This window comes from Pelodiscus sinensis, chromosome 23 (assembly GCF_052426305.1).
Source record: "Pelodiscus sinensis isolate ZL-2025 chromosome 23, ASM5242630v1, whole genome shotgun sequence".
Classification (NCBI taxonomy): domain Eukaryota; kingdom Metazoa; phylum Chordata; order Testudines; family Trionychidae; genus Pelodiscus; species Pelodiscus sinensis.
Genome location: NC_143074.1, coordinates 12,210,036 through 12,237,330, shown reverse-complemented (window position 1 = coordinate 12,237,330; position 27,295 = coordinate 12,210,036). Strand labels below are relative to the sequence as shown.

The 27,295-nt window shown below is 46.2% G+C and overlaps 1 protein-coding gene across 4 annotated transcripts in view; it reads right to left on the bottom strand.

Moving 5' to 3' along the window:
- LRRC8A (leucine rich repeat containing 8 VRAC subunit A) overlaps nt 1-25,391 on the bottom strand; it is a 32,714-nt gene extending 7,323 nt beyond the window's left edge. Inside the window, exons 1-4 of one of the 4 annotated variants that reach the window (XM_089772853.1) lie at nt 25,225-25,389; nt 22,851-23,030; nt 21,106-21,231; nt 4,692-6,855 (exon numbers count right to left, since the gene is read on the bottom strand). In XM_089772853.1, coding sequence (XP_089628979.1) covers nt 4,692-6,848 — 2,157 coding nt within the window. In that variant the 5' untranslated portion in view covers nt 6,849-6,855; nt 21,106-21,231; nt 22,851-23,030; nt 25,225-25,389. Of the gene's footprint in view, nt 1-4,691; nt 6,856-10,490; nt 10,726-21,105; nt 21,232-22,850; nt 23,031-25,224 lie in introns of those variants that run through there. The other 3 variants (XM_025182607.3, XM_075905525.2, XM_075905524.2) reach the window with 3 other exon arrangements.
- Nucleotides 25,392-27,295: the final 1,904 nt, after the last annotated feature.

Below are 27,295 nucleotides of genomic sequence, written 5' to 3'. Positions count from 1 at the left end.
AAGTTGTTTCTGGTCCTCCCAAAGCCCCCAGTGCCGGCTTTAGCAAACAGTCACCCACAATATTCTTGCTGGCAAGTTAAGGAAATATGGATTGGATAAATGGACTGCAAGATGGATAGAATCATAGAATCATAGGACTGGAAGGGACCTCGAGAGGTCATCGAGTCCAGCCCCCCGCCCTCAAGGCAGGATCAAGCTCCATCTACACCATCCCTGACAGATGTCTATCTAACCTGATAGAAAGCTGGCTAGATCAGGGTTTCCCAAACTTTTCACTTTAGTTGGAACCTGGGTTTTTTTTTTTCAGAACTGTCTTTTGCAGCCCAAAAATAGAAACACATATAAAAAAAGAATTAAAAGTGAATAAATGTTCAGTGTTTCACCCGGCTTCATCCTCTGTCCAGCCTGGGCCAGGGCTTGGGGGACCCAGGCACCACATGGGCACTCCAGGAGGCTGGAGCAGAAGTAGATTGGGGGTAGGGTATCTGGCTAGGAGGGAGGGTGCAAGAAGGGGTAGGGTTGCCAGGTGTCCGGTTTTGTATCAGACAGGCTGGTATTTTCTAATGAGGTAAGTTTTATTATTATGAGGTGTATCAGTCCTTAGCTGCACTGCCTGGCTGGTAGATGTGCTCACGCTGCCTGAGTGTGTCTACCAGCCAGGCAGTTTGCAACTACTGGAGGGAGGCTATGGGGGGGGGGGAGAGGCGCAAAATGGAATCCCCAGGGCCGGACTCACTCGTGCCTGGGTCAGTCCCGCTTCCCCCTGGCCGATTCGCTCCCCTCCCCCGCCTCCCACTTCTCTTCCTGATCTCCCCCGTCCAGCCCTGCTACCCCCATCCAGCCCTGCTTCCAGTGGCTGGTTTCCCCCTGCCCCCCACTGATCTCCCCTGGCCAGCCCCGCTCCCCCCAACTCCCTCCCAGCTCGCCAGTTCTCCCCCACTTCTCCTCCCGATCTCCCCTGACTAGCCCAGCTGCCCCCGTCCAGCCCTGCTTCCGGAGGCTGGTTCTCCCATCCTCCTCCTCCCCATCTCCCCCAGTCTGCCCCCTCTCTCCCCCCCGTCCCGCCCTGCTTCCACCATCCGCGCCCCCCCCCCCCCAATCTCTGCTGGACAGCCCCACTGCTCCCAAACCTGCTTGCCCTGCGGCCGGTTTCCCCCCCCCCATACACCTCCCCCCAGCCCGCTCCACTTCCCTCCCGGCAGCCACGCTGAGGCCCAGTATTTTTTTCCCCACGGCCCGGTACCGGGCTGCAGCCATAGTTTGGGAAACACTGCTTTACATTAACCCTGTGGGATCTGGACTCTTGAACAATTGCCAAAAAGTGATACTATTGAAAACCTGCATTCGAGCCTTAAAAGCTTTCTCCACTTTGCTTAGCATGGCATCCAGCAAATGCCAGGTGACGGATGTTGTATTGGCACTTCCTACTCATTTTCATTTTTAAACATATTGCTGAAATGTGAGTTTACAATGCCTCGTGCTTTCCCCAGTGCTAGGGATGGTGGGTTAGCTACAACTTAATCTGGTGTAAAGGGTGGTTTAAGGGTGGCTTCTTAAACACCATGTAGCTTTATTTTTCTAAAGGTTCGAAATCAAGGTTAATATAGAATAGGCATTGCTTGTCAGGCTCCAGGGCTCTCACTTTTAGAAGCAAGGTTGCTACAGAAAAAAAAACCACCAAAAGCTGGCTGGAATTTTAGAAACCACCTTTACGTGTCAACAGTATCGACTTGTCAAGATGTATCTGAAGCATCAGGGGCCACACTGCAGACCAAAAAAGAGGGGTATCCTCCCAAGGGAAAAGATTTTGCTGCACATTTCCACCTGCATTCATAATCCTTTATCACAGCTGGTTGCTCTTTGTGCAATTATGTTACCAGACTTCTTTGTTCCTTCAGGTGGGAATAAGCAATTAGACAAACTTTTCAAACAGCAAAATATTTTGTTCTCACCTCTCTAGCAACAAAGCCTTCAGGGTTTTGTTGACAGGAAGAACAAAGTAGAATTCTAACCAGAGTATTTTCAGTTTCTATGAGGCATCAGTTGGTCTTCAAATATAAATAGACCAAATGGCACCTTTAGACAGACATACTTTATAAGCAATTTACAGTACTTAATGTAGCCAAGGTTCAGAACTACAGGACAACTCCCTGGATGACAAGTGCATGTGTCCACTAGGGATGTGAAGGTTTAACTGGTAAATCTCACACTTAATGACTTGTTAAGGTTAACCAATGGGGGCTAGAGCAGCTCCCCGCCTGCCACAGTCCTAGGTGCCCCACACACAGGGACTACTCCAGTGTCCTGGCTGGAGCAGCCTCTGTCCACAGGAGACTTTGGCACCCCAGAGGCCCCTGGCAGGGGCTGCTCTGGCTGGGCTAGTCCACCTTTTAATCGGTTAACTGGTTAAACAATAGGTTAATGGGATTTTACATCCCCATTAGCAACATCAGGCAGTATGTCAATCGGGTCATCTCTTCCACATTTTGTTGTTCGAAGCAATTAGGGAGAAGCTCATTAGGTGGTTTCCATATTGCAGCACAGTCTCTGCTTCGAAGTTACAAAGAAAAACAGCTAGTGGTGTAAAGCTAGAGCCTGACTTCCTATTTGCTGAAGGTACATGTGCACTTGTATCAGATTACATTAGTCATGTTAAAGGCCTGAGGGCAGGTCAACACTTAAAATGCTACAGTCAAGATGCTAGTATGTTAATGGAAGAGCTTCTGTTGGCATAAGTTAATTCACCTGCAAGAGAGGAGATACCATGCTGACCGGAAACATCCTCCCATCAACATATATGGACCTAATCCCCAGAATGGAAAGCACTATATTGCTCAAGTGCGTGGATTTTTCATACTCCTGAGTGGCGTAGCTATAGAGATGTAGTAAGTTTGTAGTGTAGACCTGGCCTGACTTGGCTCACTTTACAGGCTAAGGACAGTTCACCAACCCTGATATTTCAGCTCCAAGATTGCTTGTGGCACTAATGCAGAAGTCCTTTAAAAGGGTAGAGAAAAGCCTACACCAAATAAATGTCTCTAATTGTACAAGACATCAGAAGGACTCCTTCTGAGTCAGACTACTTGTTAGCGGATGGCTCTAGACAGTGTGCTGTGTGTATACGAGCAATAATAATGCAACATATATAAACAGCATCTGCAGAGTTTGTAATTGACAAAGAAACTGCTGCATATCTACTGCCAGTCTTTTTTTTTTTTTTTTCTTATAGTTTTCATGCCAAGTGGTTTTCATGCAGATACCAGTTTCCAAAGCACTGGTGCCTGCCTAGTGAGCAACTGGTTACCTATATTTCTAGGAAATTCCTATGTGATTAACATTAGAGAATTAATTAACAAACACTGAGGTCTTTGTAGCACACCACATCTCCTTTAAGTTCTGCACAGCTCCACCGTCACCTATATTTTGTGGAAGCAAATAAGCAACTAGTAAAATTCCATCTCCTTGCTTCCTATGCCGCTCCTTCACAGTAACTGTTCTTATTGCATTGTCTTCCCTCTATCAGTTTTTGACTTGTAATATGCATGTTGCCCCTCTGCCTGAAACAGTCACTTCCCAGGCACTAAGTAGTCCAGTTGTGTGTGAAAAGGCCACTTTTCACAAAGCCTTCTACATGCCAATCTCCTTAGTAAGGAAGTATTTGATATTAAATTGTGAACTCATCAAGGCAGGTTCTGTCTCCATGTGTCCTGTAGACTATTATGTACACTTACAGCATCATACAAACACCCTGGCACCAGTCAGATGCAGACACATAAGTGGGTGGCTAATGGCCTCAATTTATATTACATATACAATTTAAGAATATAATGCTGCATTCTTAGGTGTAGCTTATCTATTATAAGCCTAAAGGCACATATCAATCCAAAGGCTAAACATCTGCATTACAATAAAACTACAAGAGGTGGCCAGGATTTACAAAACAGACTATAAATTAGGGATGTTAGAGAGTAGATGACTGGAGTATCAATTACTCATTCCCCCCACCCCCTTGCTGCCTCTATGCCTTTACCAGAGGCAGTGGGGAGAGGAGAGATAGGGGAGGCTGCTCCCATAGCAATCCCTCTCCGCAGCCAACCCAGGCTGCTGCGAACAGGGGCTGATGCAGGAGCAGCCTCTGTTCGTGGCTGCCAGGGCTAGCCTGGGCAGGGACTGCTGGACTCCGCACCTCTGCATTTTAAATGTAGTAAGAGCCATTTAAAATGCAGATCTGCAGTGCAGGTGGCTCCGGAACCGGCATGAGCTGGCTCCTGGAGCTACCCCACTGTGGCTCTGCAGAGCAGTCCTATTCATTAATCATGTGGTTGATACAATTTGTAATGACTACACAATTAGCTAGATAACCGCAATTTAACATCCTTACTATACATTGTCTTTTAAAAGCTATTTCAGTTCAATGGGGCTGGGGAAGAGCAACCAAGACAGGTATGTTTGCAATCTACACAATAGTGAAAAGAGAACTGAACTGAAGGTTTGGGGTTTGTTTTTGCAAAGCTTTATCCTAAGAATGTTGTACCGACAAGGAGGAACTAAAGTGAAGTACTAAGGTAGTGCTGAGGTATAGCACACCCCATTGTTGCAATTAAATGCTTCTAAAACACTGCATAACAGGCAGCAGGAATCTTAGAATGCAACCTTATCCATGCACTCTTCCACACTCCATCCTCACTTACCCTGTTGGCTGTCACAGCCAGATTCTGCAGGTTCTGCAATAGCCCAATGTCTGCTGGTATGGAAGTCAAGTTATTGTGGCTGAGATCCAAGTACCGCAGCTTTCGGCAATAGAAAAGCTGGGTGGGTATCTTCTCTATCTTGTTGCGGTTCAGGTAAAGGCGCTCCAAGTTGGTGAGGTTGCCGATCTGCATGGGGATGTAGGCGATATGATTGTACCACAATTTAAGGCAAGTGAGACGGTGTAGGTGTTGGAAGCTTATTATCTCCTCAATGGTCTTGAGGTTATTGTCCTTCAGGTCAATCTCCTGGAGATTGTGAAGACTGAAGATAGAGTGGGGGATGCGTTCCAGGTCACAGCGGATCAGCTCCAGCTCTGTTAGGTTGACCATCTTCTTAAGGCTGTTAAGGACAATGAGCTTGGTTCCCTCATTGTTGATAGAAAGCTTCTGTAGGTGCACCCCAACATCTGTCACCACCTGCGGCAGCTTGGTGAGGTTGCTCTTCAGCCGAAGCACCTTTAGTCGCTTCAGTTCCCTCAGTCCATCGATCACAATATAACGGTTGTTCTCCGCGCTCAGGTTCCCCGTCAGGTGGAGCTCCTCCAAGGTCTTTAGACTATAAATCCACAGAGGAATTTCCTTGATGTCTGTGAACTTGATGTGCAAAGATTTCAGATTCTCCCTCAAGAAGGCCAGGGCTGGGGCCTCAATTTTGGCAGCCGTATGGTAGAGCCACAACTCCTTAAGGCTGGTAAGCTGGGCAATGCTTGGTGGGATAGTAACATCAGGGATGAGCTCCAGCTTCAACACTTCTAGCTCAATAAGGTCAAAGACTGTGTCAGGAATGCCGCTCAGCATGAAGAGATGCAGCTCCAGCTTGTCCTGGGAGTTCTTCGTGATCCTCTGTCGTAGCTTCTCCAAGGTCCACTCATTGTTGAGGTTCAGCTGCCGCAGCTTGTTCTCGCTTACCTCCGACAGAAAGACAGCGAATCGTTTGGAGTAGAGGGGGTCGTACTGGTCAATGAGGTGCAGCATGAAAGCAAAGTCATTCTTGACATCAGGGATGTCACTGTAACTGCTCTCCTCCCGGATGGACTCAAAGGAATATTTCTTGAGCGATCGCCTCAACATCCACCAGAGTGTGTACATGCAGATCAGTCCATAGAAGATCACCAAGCTAATGTAGAAAGAGGCCAGGATTTTGAAGAGCGTAGCGAGAGGGTGAGCACAGCGGTACATGCGGTAGCCAGTCAGGCTCTCGATGTTTACCTGGCAGTCCACGTCAAAAGTGATGTTGTTGACATAATAGACAGTGTAGCAGATGATCAGGATGAACTTGATCACCTTGATGATGGTTTGTCTCATGTAGAGGCGATAGACTATATCTCCCTCCTCCACGTGTGTGCGAAACTTTTTAACTTTCTCAAAGAGCGCTTTGGCCTGTTCCCCTTCTTTTTTATCCAAGACACCTGTCTCAGAGCGATCAACAATCCCTTGCTCTATCCGTGACTTTGTTCTCTGTAGCATGGGAACAGTGGCTTCCACATCCTCACTGACTGTGGAAGATTTCTTGTCCATGGAGCCATTCATTTTCCCAAAGGCAGGCTTGGGATCACTCTCCTCCACCACTGTCTCAGACAAAGCTCTTGTTGTCCAGGGCGAGTCAAAACACTTCAACAGAATAGACACAAAATGTTCCAGCTTGGAGCTGGTCCGTGGGAACTTGAACCAAAAATTGCTGCATGCCAAGAAGATCAGAGTGTGTAGCAGCACCAAGTAAGGGAAATACTTGGCAAACCAATGAAGGCGGTTCTCGTAACACACCGCATCCACATAGTTATACTGGTGCCGATCTAAGTCATATCGTATCCCTGTAGGCCCAGTGTCCTGAGATGGGACAAGACTAGAGTTATAGTAAGTGGGTTCTGGAGTTGCAGTTGTCCAACCTCTGAAAGAGTCATTGCAGGAGTCATTGGTAACCCATTTGCAGGGCAAGCAGATCATTTTGTCCTGGGTGACCTGAAGCGTCCCGCCAAACACAGCAATCATTAGCATGACTATGGAAATGTAGTCCGTGAAGACGTCCCACCATGGTTTCAGGATGCGGTATGCTGGCTGGGTATCAGCAAAATAGCGCAATTCGGTGACGGGAATCATTGTTCACCTGAAAGGAAAACACAGATAAATATTACTGGAAGAAAACAGTTTGTTTTGAAATGAAGATAAGCAATGCAGGTGGTGAGATTATATAAAGTATTTTATTTGGCTGACTCAGGAGGAAAAAAACCCACTCCCCACACAATTTCAAGCCCAATTTTGAAATAAATAAAGTTCCATAGTGAGCAAAGGTAGTTAGCTGCTTGCAGGTATGTGCGAAATTAGTATGTGGTCTTAATTCCTGACAAATTTGGTATCCATTGTAAGCCACCACAACTGCATCCTTAATTAGTCTGAAGGACCAAGGACTCTCAACCCTACAGACAGCAGAACATGGTCCTGGTGGCTACACTGACAGGCTGGCAAATAAAGGCCTACAGTACTACTACATCAAGTCTATGGCTAAGGAATTGAATTTTTAGTGGGATCAGCCCACTCCCTTTGAGAAGCACTGTGTTACCAAAGCCAGCAGCTATGTGCATTTTGAGCAAGAACATTCTGTTAAAAAATAATAATCAGCAATTCTGCCTTAGTGCTGCTTCCCACTAGCTTCAAAAGGTGTGTAGTCTGAAACAGCATGGAAAAAAATGAAGTATTTTCCAGTGTTGCCTCACTAAGGAAGTTCACTATTATCTTTGAGGAAACATACTAAGTAGAGAGAAAACAGGGACGGCAGGAAATGCTGGATGCCAGGCCTTCCCCTCCCCCCAACTTAGGAGTTTGCTCTTTTCTAGGCACTAACAAGAGGACCAAGTTATTTGTTCTGTAGGACACAGTTATAAGATTCCAATGTATATTTTCTCTACATTTTCTTGTATAGCCATTAACTTGATAAAAGTGAGGAAGAGAGATGGATTTAAGAAAAAAGAGTTAAATTAAGTTCTCCAGTCAGTCATGTGTATGTGACAGAACACATCTTGACAGGAACGTAAGCAACACAAGGGAACAAGTTCTGGGAAGCAGGGACCTCACTACACAGCTTGCACTGTAATTTAGTCATTAGTTTTAGGAACAGTTAAATCACACACAATAAACCCAAAAGATGCCAAGGGACCAGCCTGGGTAATACTGAACTCACTATAGTTGCTTCTTGTCTGTCACTCAGCTTTCATTGAGCTCCTAGCATGGCACTCAGTTCTAGGTGTAAGGGGAAACAGTGGGACAGCCACAAAATAGCTGAAAACCAGAGAAGTTCAGGAGTGATAAAGCACTCGTCTTTCAGCTGCTTCTAGGGAAACAAATAGTGAAGAAATGTGGAAGGTATGGACTCAGCCCCTTCATTTCCTTCTCCCAGCAAGACAGCTTCCAGAGAAGAATATTTTCTCAGAAGGTCTTTATCTCTGGTGCTACAGGAGCGAGGATTAAAACACAAGGTTTAAAAAAAAAAAGTGGCAAGTTGGAAACATCTCCTGATGAATGGAGCATTTAAGTGAGCATTTCAGAATTTAAGATTGCATTTTAGAATCATGTTCATCCCAGAAAGCTGCAAAGTAACCCAACAGTGAACTGACAGAGCACGGTTTTCCTGAGTGTGCAGGTAGAGACTCCAGTGCCTGGTTTGCAGCTCATAGGTTTCCAGAGTAATAAGTAGCAGGTGCCAGTTTTGATTTGCTGCTGCTTAGGAAAGCTTACAAGCAAGAGGTGCAGGCCCTATTGGATCACCCTTGAACTGCAGATTCTAGGGAAGGTGGGAGAATAACAGATGAGCCCGACTCAGGTGGCTTTGGTATGGGAGGAACAGGGCAAAAAGGCAAAATTTCTCCATTAAAGCAGCCAAAGTAGGGAGGGGTTTCAGATGCCCACACCAAAAAAATTAGCCCTTGATGCATGATCCAGGAATCTCAATACACACATCTTCCAAGAAGCTGAGGACTGGGCTGGCTTCTTAACAGAGTGTTTATTTGGTCCTCATGGGCATCCACATTTAGCACCTTGTGTGTCAGCCTAGGTGTGTAGTTACTGTTACAGCCCTGAGAATTTCACCTATGATCCCTTGAAGGGAAGCATTTCAAACAGAAGCCACTTAAAATCAAAGGAATGTTTTCTGGAAGTTCAGTAAGCCAAGGAGGAATTAGTAGCCAGAACCTACATTGACCAACAAGATACTGAAGTCCAAGTACAGGGGAGCAGTAATTTGCGGCATGCAGACAAGCCAACGAAGGAGAAACTGCTCATGGGAGGAGCCAATAGGCATGGGACCTAAAGGAACATTGGCTGGTATGTTTAGCTGTAGTGCACCAGCTGAGCGGAGCAGAAGAATTGCATTGCGAGTGGCTAGATCAGGGCTATTCGACACACGGCCCATTTGTTTGCGGCCCCGGGTGCAGTTTGAATTTACGTGGGGCTCAACATGTGGCCTGCGGGTGGGAGCCAAAATAAAAAAGTCGTCAATAAAATGGTCTTCAGTTGATGTGTTTTAGTAATTAAATTCCTGGACTGTCCTTGCTCATTAGAAGTGCTGTCATATGAGTGGAAATTGGGAAAAATTGCATTTTATTAATATCAGCAGAACTGACTTAAATGGGGGCCTGTGTTTTTTGTAGTCTTGCCTTAATCTTTGTATTCTTGCCTGTCAGTGTGAAAGAAGCTATTTGCATACATCTGCAACCACTCTTAAGTTGCGGCCCTCGGCCTGTGCTATGAGTGGCCCCTGGAGCTTCCAAAGTTGAGTAGCCCTGGGCTAGATGAATGGGCTGATCTGAAATGATCTTATTACAAATAAAGAGATTGTGAATATGGTAGGGAAAATGCCACATTTTCAGGTTTTAGATGCCAGGTACTGGTCAGACTAGGGGGTCAGGAAGTTTTAAGTTCTACTTCTGGCTCTGCTGACAGTTTGCAGTGAAGCCTTAGGCAAGTCACTCCATCTGTGCCTCAATTTCTGCATTTGAAAACTAGGACAGTCATTCTCAACCGGGGGTAGATGTACCCCTAAGGGTACATAGATGTATTCTAGAGTGTATATCACTTATCTAATTATATGCCTAGTTTTACAACAGGCTATATGAAAAGCACTAGAGAAGTCAATACAAACTAAAATTTCATACAGATGATTTGTCTATATTGCTCTATATACTGAAAAGTATGTACAATATTTATATTCCATTGATTATACAGTAAATAAATAAGTAAGCAATTTCAGTAATAGTGTGTCATGACACTTGTATTTTTATGTCTGATTTTGTAAGCCAGCAGTTTAAGAGATGAAATTTGGGGGTACACAAGAAGAAAGTTTGATTATGAAAAAGGTAAAGATTGAGAGCCACTGAAATAGGGCAATCTGTATCCCATAGATAATTGAGGCTTAATTACAGTTCTCAAAGCACAAGATGCTCAGATGAAAGACACCGAAGTACTGTCACGTCTAGTACTGGGAGAGAACTAAGTTTCCTGCTGCTCCCTCCCCCCAAATATACGTAAAATTGTAATGAGTTTAGTGTCAAAAAGGTTCCTGAACTACAGTCCTGGAAATTTTAGCCCTTTATTTGTAAGCAGAAGAGACAAGGAAGCGCAGTATCAGCGTCTATTGGATTTTTGGCAGAGACTGAACACATCCTAGTAAAGATTTTTGGCCACTAACAACTCAGTTTCTCTCATCCATTTCTGCACCCCACACCATAAACATCAGAGCAGGATACTTACTTTCTGGTTTAGGATTCATGATATGGGAAGCCTGTGAGAGTTCATGTTTAGGATTCATATCTGGGAAGCCTGTGAGAGTTCCAGAGTGATGAGCAAAATCTTAATGGCAGGCTGCAGTCCCAGCGGATGGGGAAAAAAATTCTCACACAGACCCTTCTCCTGCATCATGATCCCAGGAAACAGAATAGAGTCCCCTAGACCCTAATCCCACTACTGCCTCACACAAAGGAGTTCTGTCAAATGGCTGAGAGAAGACTAGCACATCTGGAGAAACGGGAAGCCTAAATATCAGCCACGCACATCCGCTGGCATGTAGTAGCTAGCTAGCTCTCCAACAGGGTTGGGCTTCCTAAACCTGCCTCCACTTGTGGGAAACCACCACTTCATTTCTAGGTGATTCATAAAACCTGCTATATAAAAGGTCAGTGCCTCACCACTACCAGTCATGCTTCACCCCAAGTTTCCAGCCTTCCCATGAGTTTCCAATTAAGTCCTCCAAATATTCTCCCTAGCAGACAGCATTCAGAGATTGCATAGTGTTGATCTACAATCATTCATGCTTTGTGCTAGTCACAAAAGAGCTCAAAGCACAGTCTGCAATCATGGTTCTGTTAGGGTGCAGTGAAGGATCCTGTTTCATTTTCCCTCTTCCTGGTAGTCATATGTAATTAACGTTGTTTGTTTAGAGGGGGTTGCACCTGGTCTAAAGGGTGTAGTTCACCATATAGAGCAGGAAGTGTTAACTGCCTGGTACTTCCATTTGGTGGATTTTTAATAAAACTACCAGAAAGGGAAGAGCTCATCTTTGAGTACACTGGTGGGTTGTGTCAACTTTACACTACAATGCAACTTGTCAGTAAAAACACCCAGTTTCAGGGACAAGAAACTTCCACCCCTGAGAGAGACACTTGTCTTTTCCCCTCCCTTTATTGGCAACAGAGAGCCAGTGTGGACTCTGCTGTTTGGTTTTTTTTGAGAGAACAGGCTTCTGCCAGTATCCCACAATGTCTGCCCTGATTGCTTTGGTCAGTGTTTTGTGATCTGTTGCCCTGCAGACATGGACACCTCCCCTTTCAAAGTTCTGGGAAGTATCTCACAGCTGAGTTAGCTACTCCATTTGGGGAGCAAACAGAAACCAAATCATTGGAGTGCTTGTGTTCTGCTGCTGCAGGGGGAGGGCTAGAGAGATTGCGGTGCTGCTTTGACGTTCCTTAGCATAGAGAGCTCAGTCAGAGCTAGGAGGGAATCCCAAGGAGTGCAGGGATTATCATAGAATCATAGACCCATAGAACCAGAAGAGACCTCAGAAGGTCATCAAGTCCAGCCCCCTGCTCTAGGCTGGACTTGATGAACCTCCCTTCAGGAAGCTGAAGGCTGCTATCAAATCCCCCCTCACTCTTCGCTTCTGCAGACTAAACAGACCCAAGTCCCTCAGCCTCTCCTCATAAGTCATTAGCTCTGCGTTCCCACAACACTGTACGGGGGGATGCTTACTCACACTGCTTTGGCCATCTGTCGACAGGGGAGTTAGCAATGTGGCCATAAAATGTCAACAATGGGAGGCAGAAAAGCTGGTTTGACCCATTTTCACTTTTGTCACCAAACCTTCCCAGCGTAGCCATAGCCTCAGTGATTAAACTTTTAAGGCAGGGATTTGGTTCCAGGATTCCAGACCCTGTCAGGCTGGAACAGTCAGACTCAGCTAATGTCACCAATACATTGACATTATCGGAATTTGGTGGGGGTCACAGGGCAAGAGGCTGTTGGAATGGGCTGTAGGGGTCAGAGGTTAAAGGGTCAAAGGGCACAGGGTGTTAAGTGGGGGGGTCAAAGGGTGTTAGGCACTGGGGAACAAGGGGCTGGGTTGGGACTAGGCAGATTAGTAACATTTTATTGCATATTCATTTGCATAATATGCAAATAACATGTTACCAGTCTGTCAAAAGTTTGTGAATGGGTTTGCCGGGCCGCAGTACAAAAAAAAAAATTGGGAATGAATGGAGATGCCTATCTCCTAGAACTGGTAGGGACCTTGAAAGGTCATCAAGTCCAGTCCCCCGCCTTCACAGCCAGACCAGGTACCATCCCTGACAGATTTTGCCCCAGATTCCTAAATGGCCTCCTCAACAATTGAACTCACAACCCTGGGTTTAGCAGGCCAATGCTCAAACCACTGAGCTATCCCTCCCCCAAGGAGGGATAGGGAACCACTGTCGGACATCATTACTAGAAAACTAAAAGACAGACACTTCAACACTTCTTCCCTCTGAGGCAAGGCAAGTCCCACAAGTGCTAGACAAAAGTGGAATTAAAGGTAATTTTATAGCAGCCAGTAGTATCTGAGGAGTACTGTTGTCAAGTTACCAACATCTGCAATTAGAAGGGACTTAATGCAATATATGACAAACAGACAGTATAGATTTGAGTTCCTTCAACTTCCAGTGACCACAAGACAGATTTGTGTGCCAAAGAAACCGGGGATGTGTGTGTCAAGTTATGAACCTCCAGCCTGTTTGACACATCACATTTTGTTTCAAGGGTTCTACCCATTATTGTTTTAGCATGACTCATACTGTATTGCAGCCTCTTTTCTGGAATTAATCATCTATTTTGCAGGAGGGGGTTGATGTGTAGTAGACTGGCTATGAGAAGTTATAACATAGTCAAAATTGAATGTTCCAATGGGAGGGGGTGTCAAAAGGTTTTCTACCCCATAGGGCCATTGACTTTGAATGGCATTGCATGGAAGCTGAAGGGGAGCTAAAGCCAGGAATTCCTCCAGCTGAAGCACATGGACAAGACAGTTTTAAAACAGGGGTATTTTTCGTTAACTGCCTCAAGTCTAAAAAAAGAATTGGAAGAGAAGGAAGTCAGGATGAGCTGCCTAGCCTAAGCATGCTGATAAAACTCAGGACTCCAGGGAGGAATGAGATCAGACTGGGGGGCTGCATTCATGACTTATTCTCCAAACATCTGTAGCTCTCTAGCATGCTTTGTAAAAGTAGTTCCTGTGTTCCATGGTCTCCTGCCACATTGTCCCTAAAGATGGAGAGGGAGAGCTGTACAGGAATTCATCTAAGCAACTCAGGAATGCTGGGGCACTGGTTTCAGAGTCTAAAGTAAATAGACTGGGGTCTCTCTGCCCAGTAAGGGTGTGAGACAAGGGAGATGCACCTAGAAGCGTGCCAGAAAGACGCGGGGCTAGGACTAGTGACTAGTCACTACCCAGCACTGGGGACTTAAAAGCTGATGGGATCCAGCAGTTAGGTCCCCTAGGACTGGTGTCTGCCTAGAGAAGGAGAGTGGGGGCAGTTCCACTCAGTATATAGCTAGAAATGGTCTGAGTGTTAATAGCACCAGCCTCTCATTGCATGCACATAAAGACTGTGGATGTGAACACCTCAGGCCACTCCAGAACCTACATGAAAGAGCCTTGGCAGCCCCAGACCAGGAGGTGTCTCACTTAATAGGTTCTAGTGTCTCACTAGAGAGGAGGGAAGACATAAATGCTAGGTGGGAAATCTAGCGACTTCAAGATAAGTGTCCCCTCTTTATACATCTCCACTTGCAGAAGCTTCTTGCTCTCAAGAAGCCAGGAACAAGGGCACCCATACCCTTGTGACCTCTGCTGATGGAGGCTAAAGGAAACAATACAGTGACCTCTAGAAAGTTAGTTGAATTGAAGTCAAATTCCTGTTCACCATGCTTGGACACACCTGACTTGGACCTGCTCAACTTCTGATCCTTCACTTACCAGAAACGGAAGAAACCAACTTTTTGGCTATCGAATTATATGCAAAGCGGGCTGAGGAAACAGCACTAGAGGGGGGAAATAAAAATCTTACAAGGGTAATCTGCCACAAAGCTTTTTTATGTCTGTTAATTCTTCATAATACCGCAGCATTCCCCTGTAATCCTAGGGACTTTTCCCACAGAAACAGACTATAACTTTGAAGGCTCCAACCATATGCTGTATGCTGCTTTTGCTCACTCAGTGCCACCAACACGTACCTCACAAATGGTTTCCAGGATATTATACTCTTCTGCTTCTACCAGGGAAAGAGAAAAGCTGCATCCTCACTCAGGTGTAAACGTGCCACACGATTAATAACCCACATCCCAGCCCATAAATCCACCTTTTGCAGGGACCCTACATCATCCACAGCTTCCATCAAAAACACAGGCTGAAAACTAGAAGTGAACAGCGGCCCAATAGGATTCCCTACCTCCAAGAACAGAAACAGGGGTATAAAGATTAGTTCAGAGCAGTGGTCCCCAACCTTTTGGGGCAGCCGGGCGCTCAGGGGCAGAGCTGCACATGCACCTGGGAGCGGGGCTGCACACGCGCCCAGGGGCGGGGCCACCCATACGCTGCATGCCCAGTGCCGGTACCACCCATGCGCTGCACTCCCAGGGCCGGCGCCGCTCCCGTGCCGCACGCCCAGGAGCCGGCATCATCTACATCCTGCGCTGCGTGCCCAGAGGCCGGGGCCGCCCATACACCACAGCCGCCCATACGCCACATGCCTGGTGCCGGCACCACCCATGCGCCACACTCTTGTGGCCAGCGCTGCTCCTGTGCCACACGCCCAGGAGCCGGCAGTGCCCATGCGCTGCGTGCTTGGGGCCGGCACCACTCCTGTGCCACGTGCCCAGGGGCGGGGACACTCATATGCCATGCGCCCGGGGCCGGCACAGCCCATGTACCGCGCGCCCGGGGGCAGGGCTGCCCATGTGCCGTGCGCCCAGGGGCCGGCACCGCAGGGGCGGGCCACCAATACACTGCGCGCCCAGGGTCTGGCACCGCCCATGCACCGGCACCGCCCATGCACCACGTGCCCAGGGGCGGGGCTGGCCCTGATCACTCGGCGGGTGCACAGAAATGGCCCGGCAGGTGCCATGGTGCCCGTGGGCACCACATTGGGGACCACTGGTTCAGAGGAAGATACAGGGAGGGAACTCAGTGAGCCAGACTCTTACAAGAAGTCTTCAGCAGAGCACACAGCTTCTCTTCCCTCCCCACTGGAAACCTTGACAGCAGCACAAAGCTCCTTTTGTTCAGACACCAGAGCCCAATTAAAAAACTCCTCAGGCCAGAAGCGGAATTGTTTCCAGTCCTCTTTCTGAAAAGCTTTCCAAGCAGAAGGAGGATAGCAGCAAGCCCAGCTAGAGAAGCCAGAAAACTGGCAACAGAAGAGACCAACTAAGTAACTTGATACATCCTGTCTCAGGGCACTTTAAAAAGCAAAGGATACTTAAAGCAGCAAGAGAGAAACACCCGCCCACCTTGCCCCCTCACCCATTGCAAGCTAGACAATTCCCTCCATAACAGAAAATTCTTTAGGAGGCTCTTTAGCCTTCATTCACCAAGATGAGAGGTTTAAAATGAGGCATTTAGAATCAGAACTACTCCATTCCAAACAACAAGTTGTACTGTTGCACCTTAAGCAAAATGCAGGACAATGTAGCACTTTAAAGACTAACAAGATGGTTTATTAGATGAGCTTTCGTGGGCCAGACCCACTTCCTCAGATTAAAATATATATATATATATAAATATAAATATAAATATAAATATAAATATAAATATAAATATAAATATAAATAAACCATCTTGTTAGTCTTTAAAGTGCTACATTGTCCTGCATTTTGCTTCAGCTACCCCAGACTAACACGGCTACATTTCTATCACTGTTGCACCTTAGAGACTAATAAAATTATATAGATAGTATCGTGAGTTTTCATGGACAAAACCCACTTCTTCAGAGGAGATGAAGAATCAGTGTTACAGCCAAACACTGCAAATGATTGCAGTAAGTCAAGCTTCTTCTTAAAGATGCTGGGTTTTCCCTTTGAGGATGGCACCAGACGCCAAATTTGCACCCAGAATATTTAGTCACTCTCTCTGACTTAGGTTTTCTGTTGTGGAATTGATACACCAGTAGCTACAGACAACAAGCCAGCCAGGTTACAATGCAGCATTCATCTTCCTAGCCACATAATCACTGTTTCTGAATCAGAGATAAAACGGCCCTTAGTCAGCAACCACTGCTTACACAATGTTTGCACTTTCATAGGAGTCCCACTGCCAAGGGAAGTCCAGCTGCTGATAGCCAGATGGTAGGTTCTCATGCAGCCAGTCACCAATGACGTGGAACACTCATTAATTCCTGAGTTGCTGGTACGGTGGATAGGAAACAGGCTGAATGAGGAGTTGTATTTTCTTGTAGGATTCCAAAAGAGGAGGGGAATAATCCCATTCCAACCCTAGAGAGCAAGGCTACAAGGCTACAAATAGTATTTGCTGAAGTTTCCTCGGGATAACATTGTTAGTCTGTTTCAGAAAAATAAACCAATCACACAAAGTGCCACCAGACTCCTTAAAAGAGTAGCAAAATATATTAGGGCATAAACTTTTGTGAGTTACAAATCACTTTCTCAGATGCTGAAAAGGGAAAAAAGGGACACAGTTGGGGACGTGGCATTAGAGTGGATTTCAATGGTGATGAGAAGATGAGAGTACTGTCAGGTGAAAAACCTTCAAAACAGACTGCAAGGAGAAAATACTGAGCTGGAATTCACATGCAAATCTGACACCCTGAAACAAAGCTCAGATACAGGTAATGGTTCTCACATTATAAAAGGTAATTTCTCCTTCAGGTACACTCATATTCTCACCACTGCTGGAAACGAGCCACATCCACTCTGATTTAATTAGTACTGATGTCACCCCCAGCTCTGTATGCCTGCCTTCCCCCTTCTAATCAGCATCCGAGGAAGTGAGTTGTAGCTCACGAAAGCTCATGTGCAACTGGATTCCTTGCTGTATTTGCCCAAGCGTTTCAGCAGGACATCTACCCTCCAGGGACAGCATATTCTTGCTCCAGCAAGATGTGACCGCTCATGCTGACTCAGCACATAAGCAAGCCTGCCCTGACAAGTGCAGGGAAGAACATCTGCAGGAGAACAGAGAAGAATCCAGATAGGCATAAATCAGGACAAAGATCCAACCACAGAATTTGGACTGATCAGTGCAGTCCACACTAGAGCAACAATCCTAATGTCAGATCCTAACGTCAGCATGACACAGAGCTGCACAAACAAAGGTGACTTCTGATGACTAACCAGAATGATGCAATCTGAACAGGCAAGTGTTACACTGGGTGAGCTTATGAATTATGAAATCAGTGACCGAGGCAGGCTCTCCAGAGCCAGTTTTTTCTTTTAGCTATGGGGAGTACAAGAGCTTCAAGGGCCATGGAATTTTTCATCTCCATATGCTTTTATAAAGACATGATCTCTGCATTACCTTGATGCTTTCAAGCACCACAGAGTTTAAATATAAACCTCTCATCTAAAATACCCATGGGTGGTGGGTGAAAGCCCAGCTGGGAAAGGCAAGCCCCAGCCCAGCCCCTTCTGCTTGAAGCCCTGCCCCTGAAGCCAAGCCCCATCCACCCCCAGCCTGCTGCTGGCCACTTGGGGCTGCCTGGGGAAGACGGACTGCAGTCCCATCCCTCCTCAGACACTGGGGGAAGCCGGGCTGCCACGCTGCAGCACCAGCCTTCCCTGGCAGCAGCCCCAGCCTTAGGTGGTCAGGCATGTTTTCCCTTGCCTACATTACCGACCGTCCACGGAAACACCATGATGTAACAAATTCAGAGTGAGATTCATAAGTTTTATCTCTATCTTCCATAGAAATCATACAGCCAAGAAGCAGGCAGGGGAACCTTGGACTGATGTGGTGTCAACCCACGTTCAAATGCACCAGACAAAGTTGTAACTTGTGCTGTTCAGATACATACAGTCCATGAGTCTCCCTTTCCTGACCAGTTGGAATAACTGAATGAAGAGGACTAGCACTTTGTGACTAGCTTTTCTAGGTAAAAGGGCAGGATCACTACATTGGAATAGGAAGCCTCAAGCATCAAACTTTGAGATAGTCTTTTAGTGACTGTTTGAGGAAATGCCATTTGGATCTCACAGCTCAATCACGGAGAAAACAAATACATAGCGAAGGAAAGCAAGTGTGCAACTGCTTTTTTAAAAACTATAAGCAGAGAACTCAAGCAAAACTCTCTCCTGGTTGTCAGATAACATGACCAAACATTTACTCAGGAAGGATAACCTATGGTAAACCCAAGAAAGGTTGCAGCTACGGGCTAGGACAGATAGCAGCAGGAGAGAGAAGAGAAATCTCCCAAGATATATAACCTCAGTCTTTCAAAAAGAGGAGTAATTGCAATCACATATTTGTCCTACACGGTGATTCAGGATATGGATGTTCCAGAACACAGACTCTGGAAGTATTCTAAATCAGCAGTCAACCCATCAGGCTCAGGACATCACCAAACCTGTCCTCATTAGTGAGAAGCTATCAGAGCTCTGAACTGCCCCACATGAATTATCAAGCAGCTAAAGACAACAAAGCTGTAAAAGGGAGCCTCTTCCCAATGCCAGTCTCAGTACCTTGCCATGCACAGGGCCTAGGTCTTGAGGAAAAGCAACTAGCACTACCTGCAACACACGAAGTTAATTTTGTAGTGAACATTAATGCTCAGTATGTAAGGAAGTGGTGCTTTTCTACAACAGGGAGGGTATGGAAGAGTAGCTTTTAGTCTCAAACAATTTGATAATAAGAACTAACAGTTTGATATTAACTAAAAAACAAACTAGGGATGTTAGCAAGTAGTTGACTGGCGTATCAACTATTTCCTTCCCCTGCACACCTGAGGCCTTTATGAGAGGCAGCAAGGGGGGAGGAGGGAAAACAGGAGCCAGCTTAAAAGCCAGTTCCCCCCAGCACGGTCTCCACAATGCTGCCCTGCCCCTCCCACTGCCTCAATCAGAGGCAAGGGGAGTGGTGGGAAGGCTGCTGTGAAGCAGCCCCTGTCTATGGGGATCCCAATGGGGAGCTGCTATCGCTAAACAACCCCTGTTCGTGGCAGCCCAGCCTGTGAACAGATTTGGTTAAAAAAAATCCAGCAAGCCATTGTAGTAAGAAGAAAATCAGCCCTGCAGTGCTCAGAGATTGGATGACATGCTGGTCACACAGTAATGTGTTCATCTGAACTATACCGTAATTCATTGGGCAAGGGATCACCACACAGATTTTTAGTTTATCAAGCACACCGAGCGTCCAATATAGCAATTTGGCCGTTGTTAGAAGGGTTTAGACTAGGGATGTTACATACTGTGTAACTGCATAACTGTGTTACCGCATTACATTTTAGCAGTTACACGACTATTTGATAGTCCCCGGGGGCGGGGATGACAGCCAGTGCACTCCCGGCGACCATCCTGCCAACCCACGTTGCTGCCTCTGCATCCCGAGGCAGCAGCGTGGGGTAGCAGGCAGGAGCTGGTCTGCAAGGGGAGCCGGTTTAAAATCAGCTCCCCAAGCAGACCAGCCACTACCTGCCGCCTTGAGTGCGGGATGGCCCCCGAGCTCCCCACAGACAGAGGCTGCTCCACAGCAGCCTCCCCTGCCCGGCTGCCTCTGATACAGAGACAGCAGCATGGGGATGGGGAGGGAGGGAGAAGGCAGTGGCTCCACGGGATCCAGTGCTCATAGGGAGTCATCTTAAAAGCCGGCTACTCACAGGCACCTGCTCCTGCCTCCCCCTTTGTTGCCTTTGATACTGAGGCAGCAAGGGAGGGGGAGGGAATGCATATAGTCCACAGGATTAACCGATAAACCCAGACGTATTGCTTAATCATGTAGTTGACTACACACTGGCATCCCTAGTTTAGACAAACCATAGTCCAGAATATGGATCTAAACTCAGTCTTTAGCAAGATTAAGAAACTGTTTAATGCAGATTATTGGTAACAGTTGAAGATAAGGACCAAGGACTTTGAGTGCCATGATGGTGGTATATTCTATTCAGAAAAGTTGCATGCATTATTGATAACTAGAGTCAGTGGAACGTCAGAGAAGTCACTCAGGGACTATGCAATTTTGTAGGAGATGCATAGTATCTCTGACATAGTATCTCTGACAGCTCAGTAGATGAACTACATACAGAGAGTTTTGCATTCATTCTCATGCTCGTATGCTTGAAGAAGACTGGGCAAAAATATTAGACCTAATAGCTGATATTCCTCAACTGGCCAGAGTTGCTTGCTTAGCAGCATGGAATCATTCACATCAGAGTGAAAAGCATGCCGTTACCACAACATCCTCAATTCATGCTTTCATATGGAATGCATTACCAGGGATGGACCAAGCGATGCCTGTATAGTAGTGCAGTGGTTTAATAACCTTTTACCTATAGGCATCCACTGCATTAGTTGGAGGAGGAGTTCAGATTCCTATGACAGGGTGGTTTTTGATGAATTTTGTTGAATGTAGCAGCGAAGTTTTAACTAGAATGGTGCTCGGTTCCACAACTATCTTCAAGCAGTGCTGAAGGGTAACAAGCCTGTAATCAACCCACTACTGCTCTCTCCATCACCATCTAGGTAACACATTTCCACTTGGTCTTATACCAGCCATAACCTATCTCTGCACTTGTATTTTGAAACTGCACTTGGACAGTCAACATTTAACTAGTGCCACCAGTAATTTCACATCACTACAACTCCCCAGAAAGGAACTAGATTGTAGCCTTACCCTGTAGCTGGGTTCTGCTATCTGCACTTCAGTTCTCTGTGCTGGAAGAGAATGATGTCCGTATGTACTGGATCCTGACAGAGCTCAGAAACACCGCATTGCCCCAGCGCCATGGGAGCAGCTTCCCTGAAATTAAACAAAGTCTCATCATCAGAGAATGTACTAGTGTCTAAGAGGCTGCCTGATTAATTTTGACAATGTTCAAAAGCTCCAGAGGGATAGCCAAGTTTGTAACAGGAAAAACTTACAACACAACAAATAGTCTAGTACAGGGCTACTCAACACACAGCCCATCGGCCATATGCGGCCCACGACCTGTTTGTTTGTGGCCCACAGTGAGGTTTGGGTTTACGCGGGGCTCAACATGCATCCCACAGGTGGGAGCCAAAACAAAAAAGTTGTCAATATAATGGTCTTCTGTTGATATGGGTTTTAACAGTAAAATTCCTGGACTGTCATTGCTCATTAAGAGTGCAGTCATATGGGTGGAAGTCAGGTAAATATTGCATTTTATTAACATCAGCAGAACTGACTTAAATGAGGCCAACGTGTTGTATAGTCTTGCCTTAATCTTTGTATTTGCATATACATGCAACCACACTTAAGTGGCAGCCCTCAGCATGTGCTGTAAGTATCATCGTGGCCCCTGGGGTTTCCAAAGTTCAGTAGCCCTGGTCTAGCCGCACCTTAAAGACTAACAAGACATGTAGATGGTATCATGGGCAAAATCCACTTCTTCAGATGCCCACGAAAGCTCATGATAACATCTACATGTTTTGTTAGTCTTTAAGGTGCTGCTAGACTATTTGTTTTTAAGTTTTGACAATATTGTGTTTTAAGTGGTCACAACAGCAAGGCAGGCAGACAGACTTGCTGGGCCCTGGATAAGAAGGGCAGGGAGCTCCATGTCACTGGAAGGGGTGGGGCCTCAAGCAGAATGAGTGGAGCTGGGTCCAGTCTTCTCAGGCAGCTCTCAGCATAGCACACCTCCCACAGGCAGGCCTCAGAGCTGGCTGGAGTGTGTTGCGTGGGGCCCCGGTGGCGATTTAAAGGTCCCAGGACTCCAGCTACAACAGTAGTGGAAGCTAGGAGCCCCGAGTCCTTTTGAATTGCTGCATGGCAAGGCAGTTCCTTCCCCCCACCTTCCCAGCAGGCCTGGGTCACAGAGATTCAGGAAGAGACCCTCTACAAAAGATGGAAAGGGCAGTGTCAAGTAGAAGTTTAAGAGGTGGCAACTTAGCCGGATATCAGGAAGGATTTACTCCAAGCTTTATTGGACTAACAGCAAAAGCAGGTATTATTACACATATGTTTAAGAAAATGCTGGATATTTACTAGCATCCTACAACCAGTTAAGGCTAGTTGGTGGAAAGAGGTGACCCTCTTAGAAGCAGCATGAAGTTTGTTGCCTCTCTTATTACGAGTATTCCAAGTCTCTTTTTCATGAGAACAGTGTAGTTATTTCTTAGCTACAAGTGATAAGGCCTTGCAGATGAGGAACAGGATTCCCTCACCACATCAGCCCTTCTGCCAGGTTAAGGACCTTTTCAGCCAGCCAACTTTGAAGCCACTCTGAACACTAAAACTTTGGAAGAGTTCACACTCTTCCTTACTTTCTGGGTTTCAAGGTACAAGTGTTCAATAACTAATTCACTTGCTTCAGTTGAGTAGCTACAAAGAAGATTCAATTTTTATTAGTCCAGCCAAAATGGGGGTTGAATTAGTGATGGAAACTGATCACTCACACAATCATTAGATTTTAGCTCTGTTTGTGGGCAGCAAGGGTGGAAACCACCATCAAGGAGGTGGAATTAGCTTTCAGGAGATGAAATCCAACACATTATTGCAATGACAATGCAGCAAAGACCATGTCCAGTTCAAGAGGAGACCGCATGCAATCTGGAGCAGAATGATGAGGAATCAAACTGAATGAAGAAATGGGGAAGATTACACAAGAATCCAAGGATTATATCCCACAAACTTAAGAAATTCAATAATGTTTTCAGAACATTTATTTGGGGTGCAGGTAAGACACCTAGATTGGCTCTGAACATATCAGAGCACCTCCTATCTTTGGGAATGATTTAATTTATCCACCTTGAAAAATTCTCCTGTGTTAAACCAGGCATCCAAAGATCAATAATTTCAGAGTTGCTAAGATAGATTTTTGATACAATCATATTCCATTGGGTCAGAGTGTTATATATCTAATGTTAAAAAAACTACACACCTGAGACCACATCTTATTCATTAAGAAACAAATGCTGGCTGCTTCTGGTATTGTAATTTCCTTGGTGCTACATGGTGCTAGAACTAAAGTAACACGAATTTCTCGTATGAGGTGGATTAAAGGACCCATTTGAGGTTGGATACTAAATTGGAATTCTCCCCATTAAGTTTAATTCAATATATTCCTGATACCTGGAGGGTACTTGGTAACAATGCAGCATGGTTCCAGTGTGCAACTTTGGTTGCTAAAAGTTTATTTTGCAAAATGGAAAGTTGATCCCAATCAAACATTGATGCCTGCTTCCATAAATATAGTTGCCCTCACAGCTAATACACACAGTTAACATTCTGCAGAAAGGGAATGCCTGGAAAATTCAGAGCAGTTTGGGCTCACTTTTTAGAAGTCTATGATTAATAGAGACCTTGAAGATAACTATGTTGGTTTCCCCTCCCTTCCTTAATTTTAATTATCTTTATTTATTCTGTGCATTATGATGAATACAGTATTTTGTCATGTGGAAATATTCATACATTTTATTTAAGAGATAACCCAACAATTCATTCTCTGATCCCAATTCCTATAGAGTGAAGTTACTTATCCATAGTATGTTATTTTAATGCTGACGTAGATCACGAATGTTCAAAACAATTAAAAGGAGTCCTCCAAAGTCTTCACTCCCTAGTTTCTTGCATTTTATAAGCTTCCCAATTTCAGCTGTGATTGGCTACCTCAAATATTTGTAAAGCATATTACTGACCTTCACTTAGATATCACATACCCCATAATAGCTGGCAGGTGCAGCAACAGAGCACCTTGTTTTTGTCATTGAACGCTCTGCTTTGAGTACACATGATGCGCAGTGTCCACCAAGTCCTATTCTGCTTATAATAAGCTATTACAGCAACCCCCCTCCAATTCTGAGAGCTGGTCTCTGCTAACCAGGTTGGAAAAGCAGCAGTCAACCTCTTGCTACCAACATTGCTAAGAGTAAAGAACAGACTCTGCATCCCTCACCAAGAGGTCTTTCACAGCCTAAGCTAAACCTCATGACTAATGGCCATATATATTTATATATGTATTTGAATTCTCATTTGCCTTAACCCTATAAATAACAGACCTGCTTTCCCAGTTATTTCACTTCCCCAGCTTGTTAACACCTAACAAACTGTAGATTTCACAACAGCAGGACACTGGAAGTATATAGACAAGGGGAAACAAATTAATTATCTGATTAGTCAGCAATTTTACCTAACCCCGACAGAATCGTGAGGTCAGCTAAAATGTAACAGATTTTAGCTACACCGCAGATTTCCATCCCCTGTCTGATGTAAGGACGCACCCACCCATCCCTTTGACAGTGTTTTAACCACCCTGCTGCCCGCCTTAGAGGTCAGGATCATGTCACCCACCCAGACTGACTGCCCTTGGCCCCAGGTGGCCCCTGCCTGTGCTCCCCCGCTCACAACCCGACAGCGGGCGGGCGTGTCTTCACCGCCGCACCAAAAACAAGATCAGCAGCGCAAGCAGGGGCAGCGTCGGGGCGATTTCCCAAGCGTGCCCGGTAAGCCGCAGGACATTGGCACAGCAAACGGGTCCTCCAGAACAGCCTGAGCATGAATGCACGCCAGAGAGGGGGGCACTGCAAACTGTAGCCCCAAACTCCCACCCGGGTCCCCTTCTTCCCCTGCCCGCAGGGTCCCGACCACTGTCACTTGCCTCAGTTTCCCTTTCTCATCCCCGCTGCTCACCAGCCCTCAGCCCTCTCCCCAAGGGCTCGTCCCCTCTCCGGGATGCCCTAAGGGAAGAGTCTAGTCCCAGGGGCGGGCCGCAAGAGCCCGGCCACTGACAAGCCCAGCCCGACCCGACAAGCCCTCGTCCTCCGCACCCACCTGGCAGCGCCTGACCGGCTCCTTCCCCCTCACTCCGGCTCCTTTTGTTTGGCCCCGACTGCACCACTCGAGAGGCTCCGCCCCGGAACTGACCTCACCCTGCCGGCATAGCCGCCTCCAGCGATCCCCGAACGAAGTCTGGGCGGGGGAGGCAAGGACCGACATGTTTGTAGGGGGCGCGCCTCTGGTTGGCGGCGGAGGGGGCTGGATGGCAGCCATGTTTGTGAGGGGCGCCGCCATGTTTGTGTAGCTGTCTCAGCGTCCTAAAGGGACAGTTATGTTTTCTGAAATCAGCCCCGTGACTTGAACAAGGGCGGGTAGCTCCCAGCCGTGTCTCCAGCGCCCTAAGGGTCTAGCCAAGCCCTGGACTGAATCAGCAATAAGTGCATTATAGGGAATATTTTAGGGCCACAAGGCCTGGTCGAGGGATGGGGCTCAGACTTCAAAGCTCACGGGATCAAAGTAGGGATGTTAAAATGCGGGTAACTGACTAGTTGAGTAGTCCATGGAATTTCCATCTAGTGGACAGGCACTTCCTCATTCTTCCTTTGAAATGTACAAGAGCCCCCCCCCCCCACTGGGGCTCTTGTACATTTCAAAGGAGTAATGTGGAACTCCATATACAACCTCACTGACTCTGGGCTGCACACAGGTGCCTGCTTTGAAATATATAAGAGTCCCCAGCGGGAGCTCTGGTGTATTTCAAAGCCATGGAGCACAGGGTGAGTGGGGGCCAGAAGTGGCTGCATTTCCCTGGTACTGTCCACCGGTAGGGGCAAATTGGTCCTTGGTGTTACATACTGCAGAGTAGGGATGTTAAATATCAGTTAATTGAATAGTCAAGTAACCTCATGATTCTTATTGGTTAGTCAGCTATTCTATGGTCCCCAGGGGTGGGGCTGGCAGCCAGCGTCCTCTGGCCTCACTCCCAAGGGGCCCTTTGCCACTCCACGCTACTGCCTCTGTATCAGAGGCAGCAGTGCAGGGTGCCAGGCAGGAGCTGATCTGCAAGGGGAATCAGTTTAAAAACCTGATAAAGAGGAAGCAGCATGGGGTGGCAGCAGCCCCTGTCTAGGGGGAGTCTGAGCTCCCAGCCCAAGTGTGAGCTGGAACTGAATCAGGCTGCCTGCCCGCTCTGCTCCTAATACACTTTAAATGCAGAGCTGCAGTGGGGGGGTATGTCCTGGACCCAGTGTGAGCTAGGACTGAGCCGGGCTGCTGGCCAGCCTGATAAAAAAATTTACTGGCAAGGAGAGGGGAATGCATGTGTCTATAGCATTAACCTATAAGCTTTTGCTTATTGGTTAATCGGTTAATCGACTACACTATTACATCCCTACTTCAGAGTGATGTCTGGGATAAAACAGGTCACTCTCCACTGAACACTTCAGTGTCACTCACACCTTGGACCTATAATCTGAAAAAAAACATTTTATGATTAAAAGCACTCTATACATGTTAAATGTTTATACTATCTAGTCATAATTTGGCTTGTCACAATTATGTAATTTAATTCTAAGTATGAGCAAATCAGACTAAAAAAGCATGTATATATGATAAATGGAGGATGGTGTCCAGTGACTGATTGTATATCCCAGTTTAACTCATCTTTCAGAGATAAAAATAGGAGGAAAAGACTGGAGGATTCAAGGACAATCACAGAGTTTTGTTCAGACTTCTGTGATTTATGTGCCACTAAGAGATTTACCCGGTGTTTCTCAGGTCCTTAACTAAGTGTTTTTTGGTTGGAGTTTTTTTGGGGGGGAAGGGGGAGGTTGTCCTTAACTCAATTACATTCTTTGTGTTTAATTTGGTGATTCTGTCTTTTTTGTTTGTTTGTTTGCTTGGTTTATGAAAAGCAATTCCATTACTGGCACATCCCATTTTCCTGGCACAACCAAACCCTTAAGTTGCTGTAAAAGTTATGATAAAAGGAAGCTGTGTTGGGTCCTTAACTCAATCAAGGTTTTGGGGTTGCATTTTTTTTAAATAAAAGGAAGATATACATACTTTATTTAGAATATTGTATTTTCCAAAAACAGGGCGCAAGAACAAAGCCATTAGAGCTCAT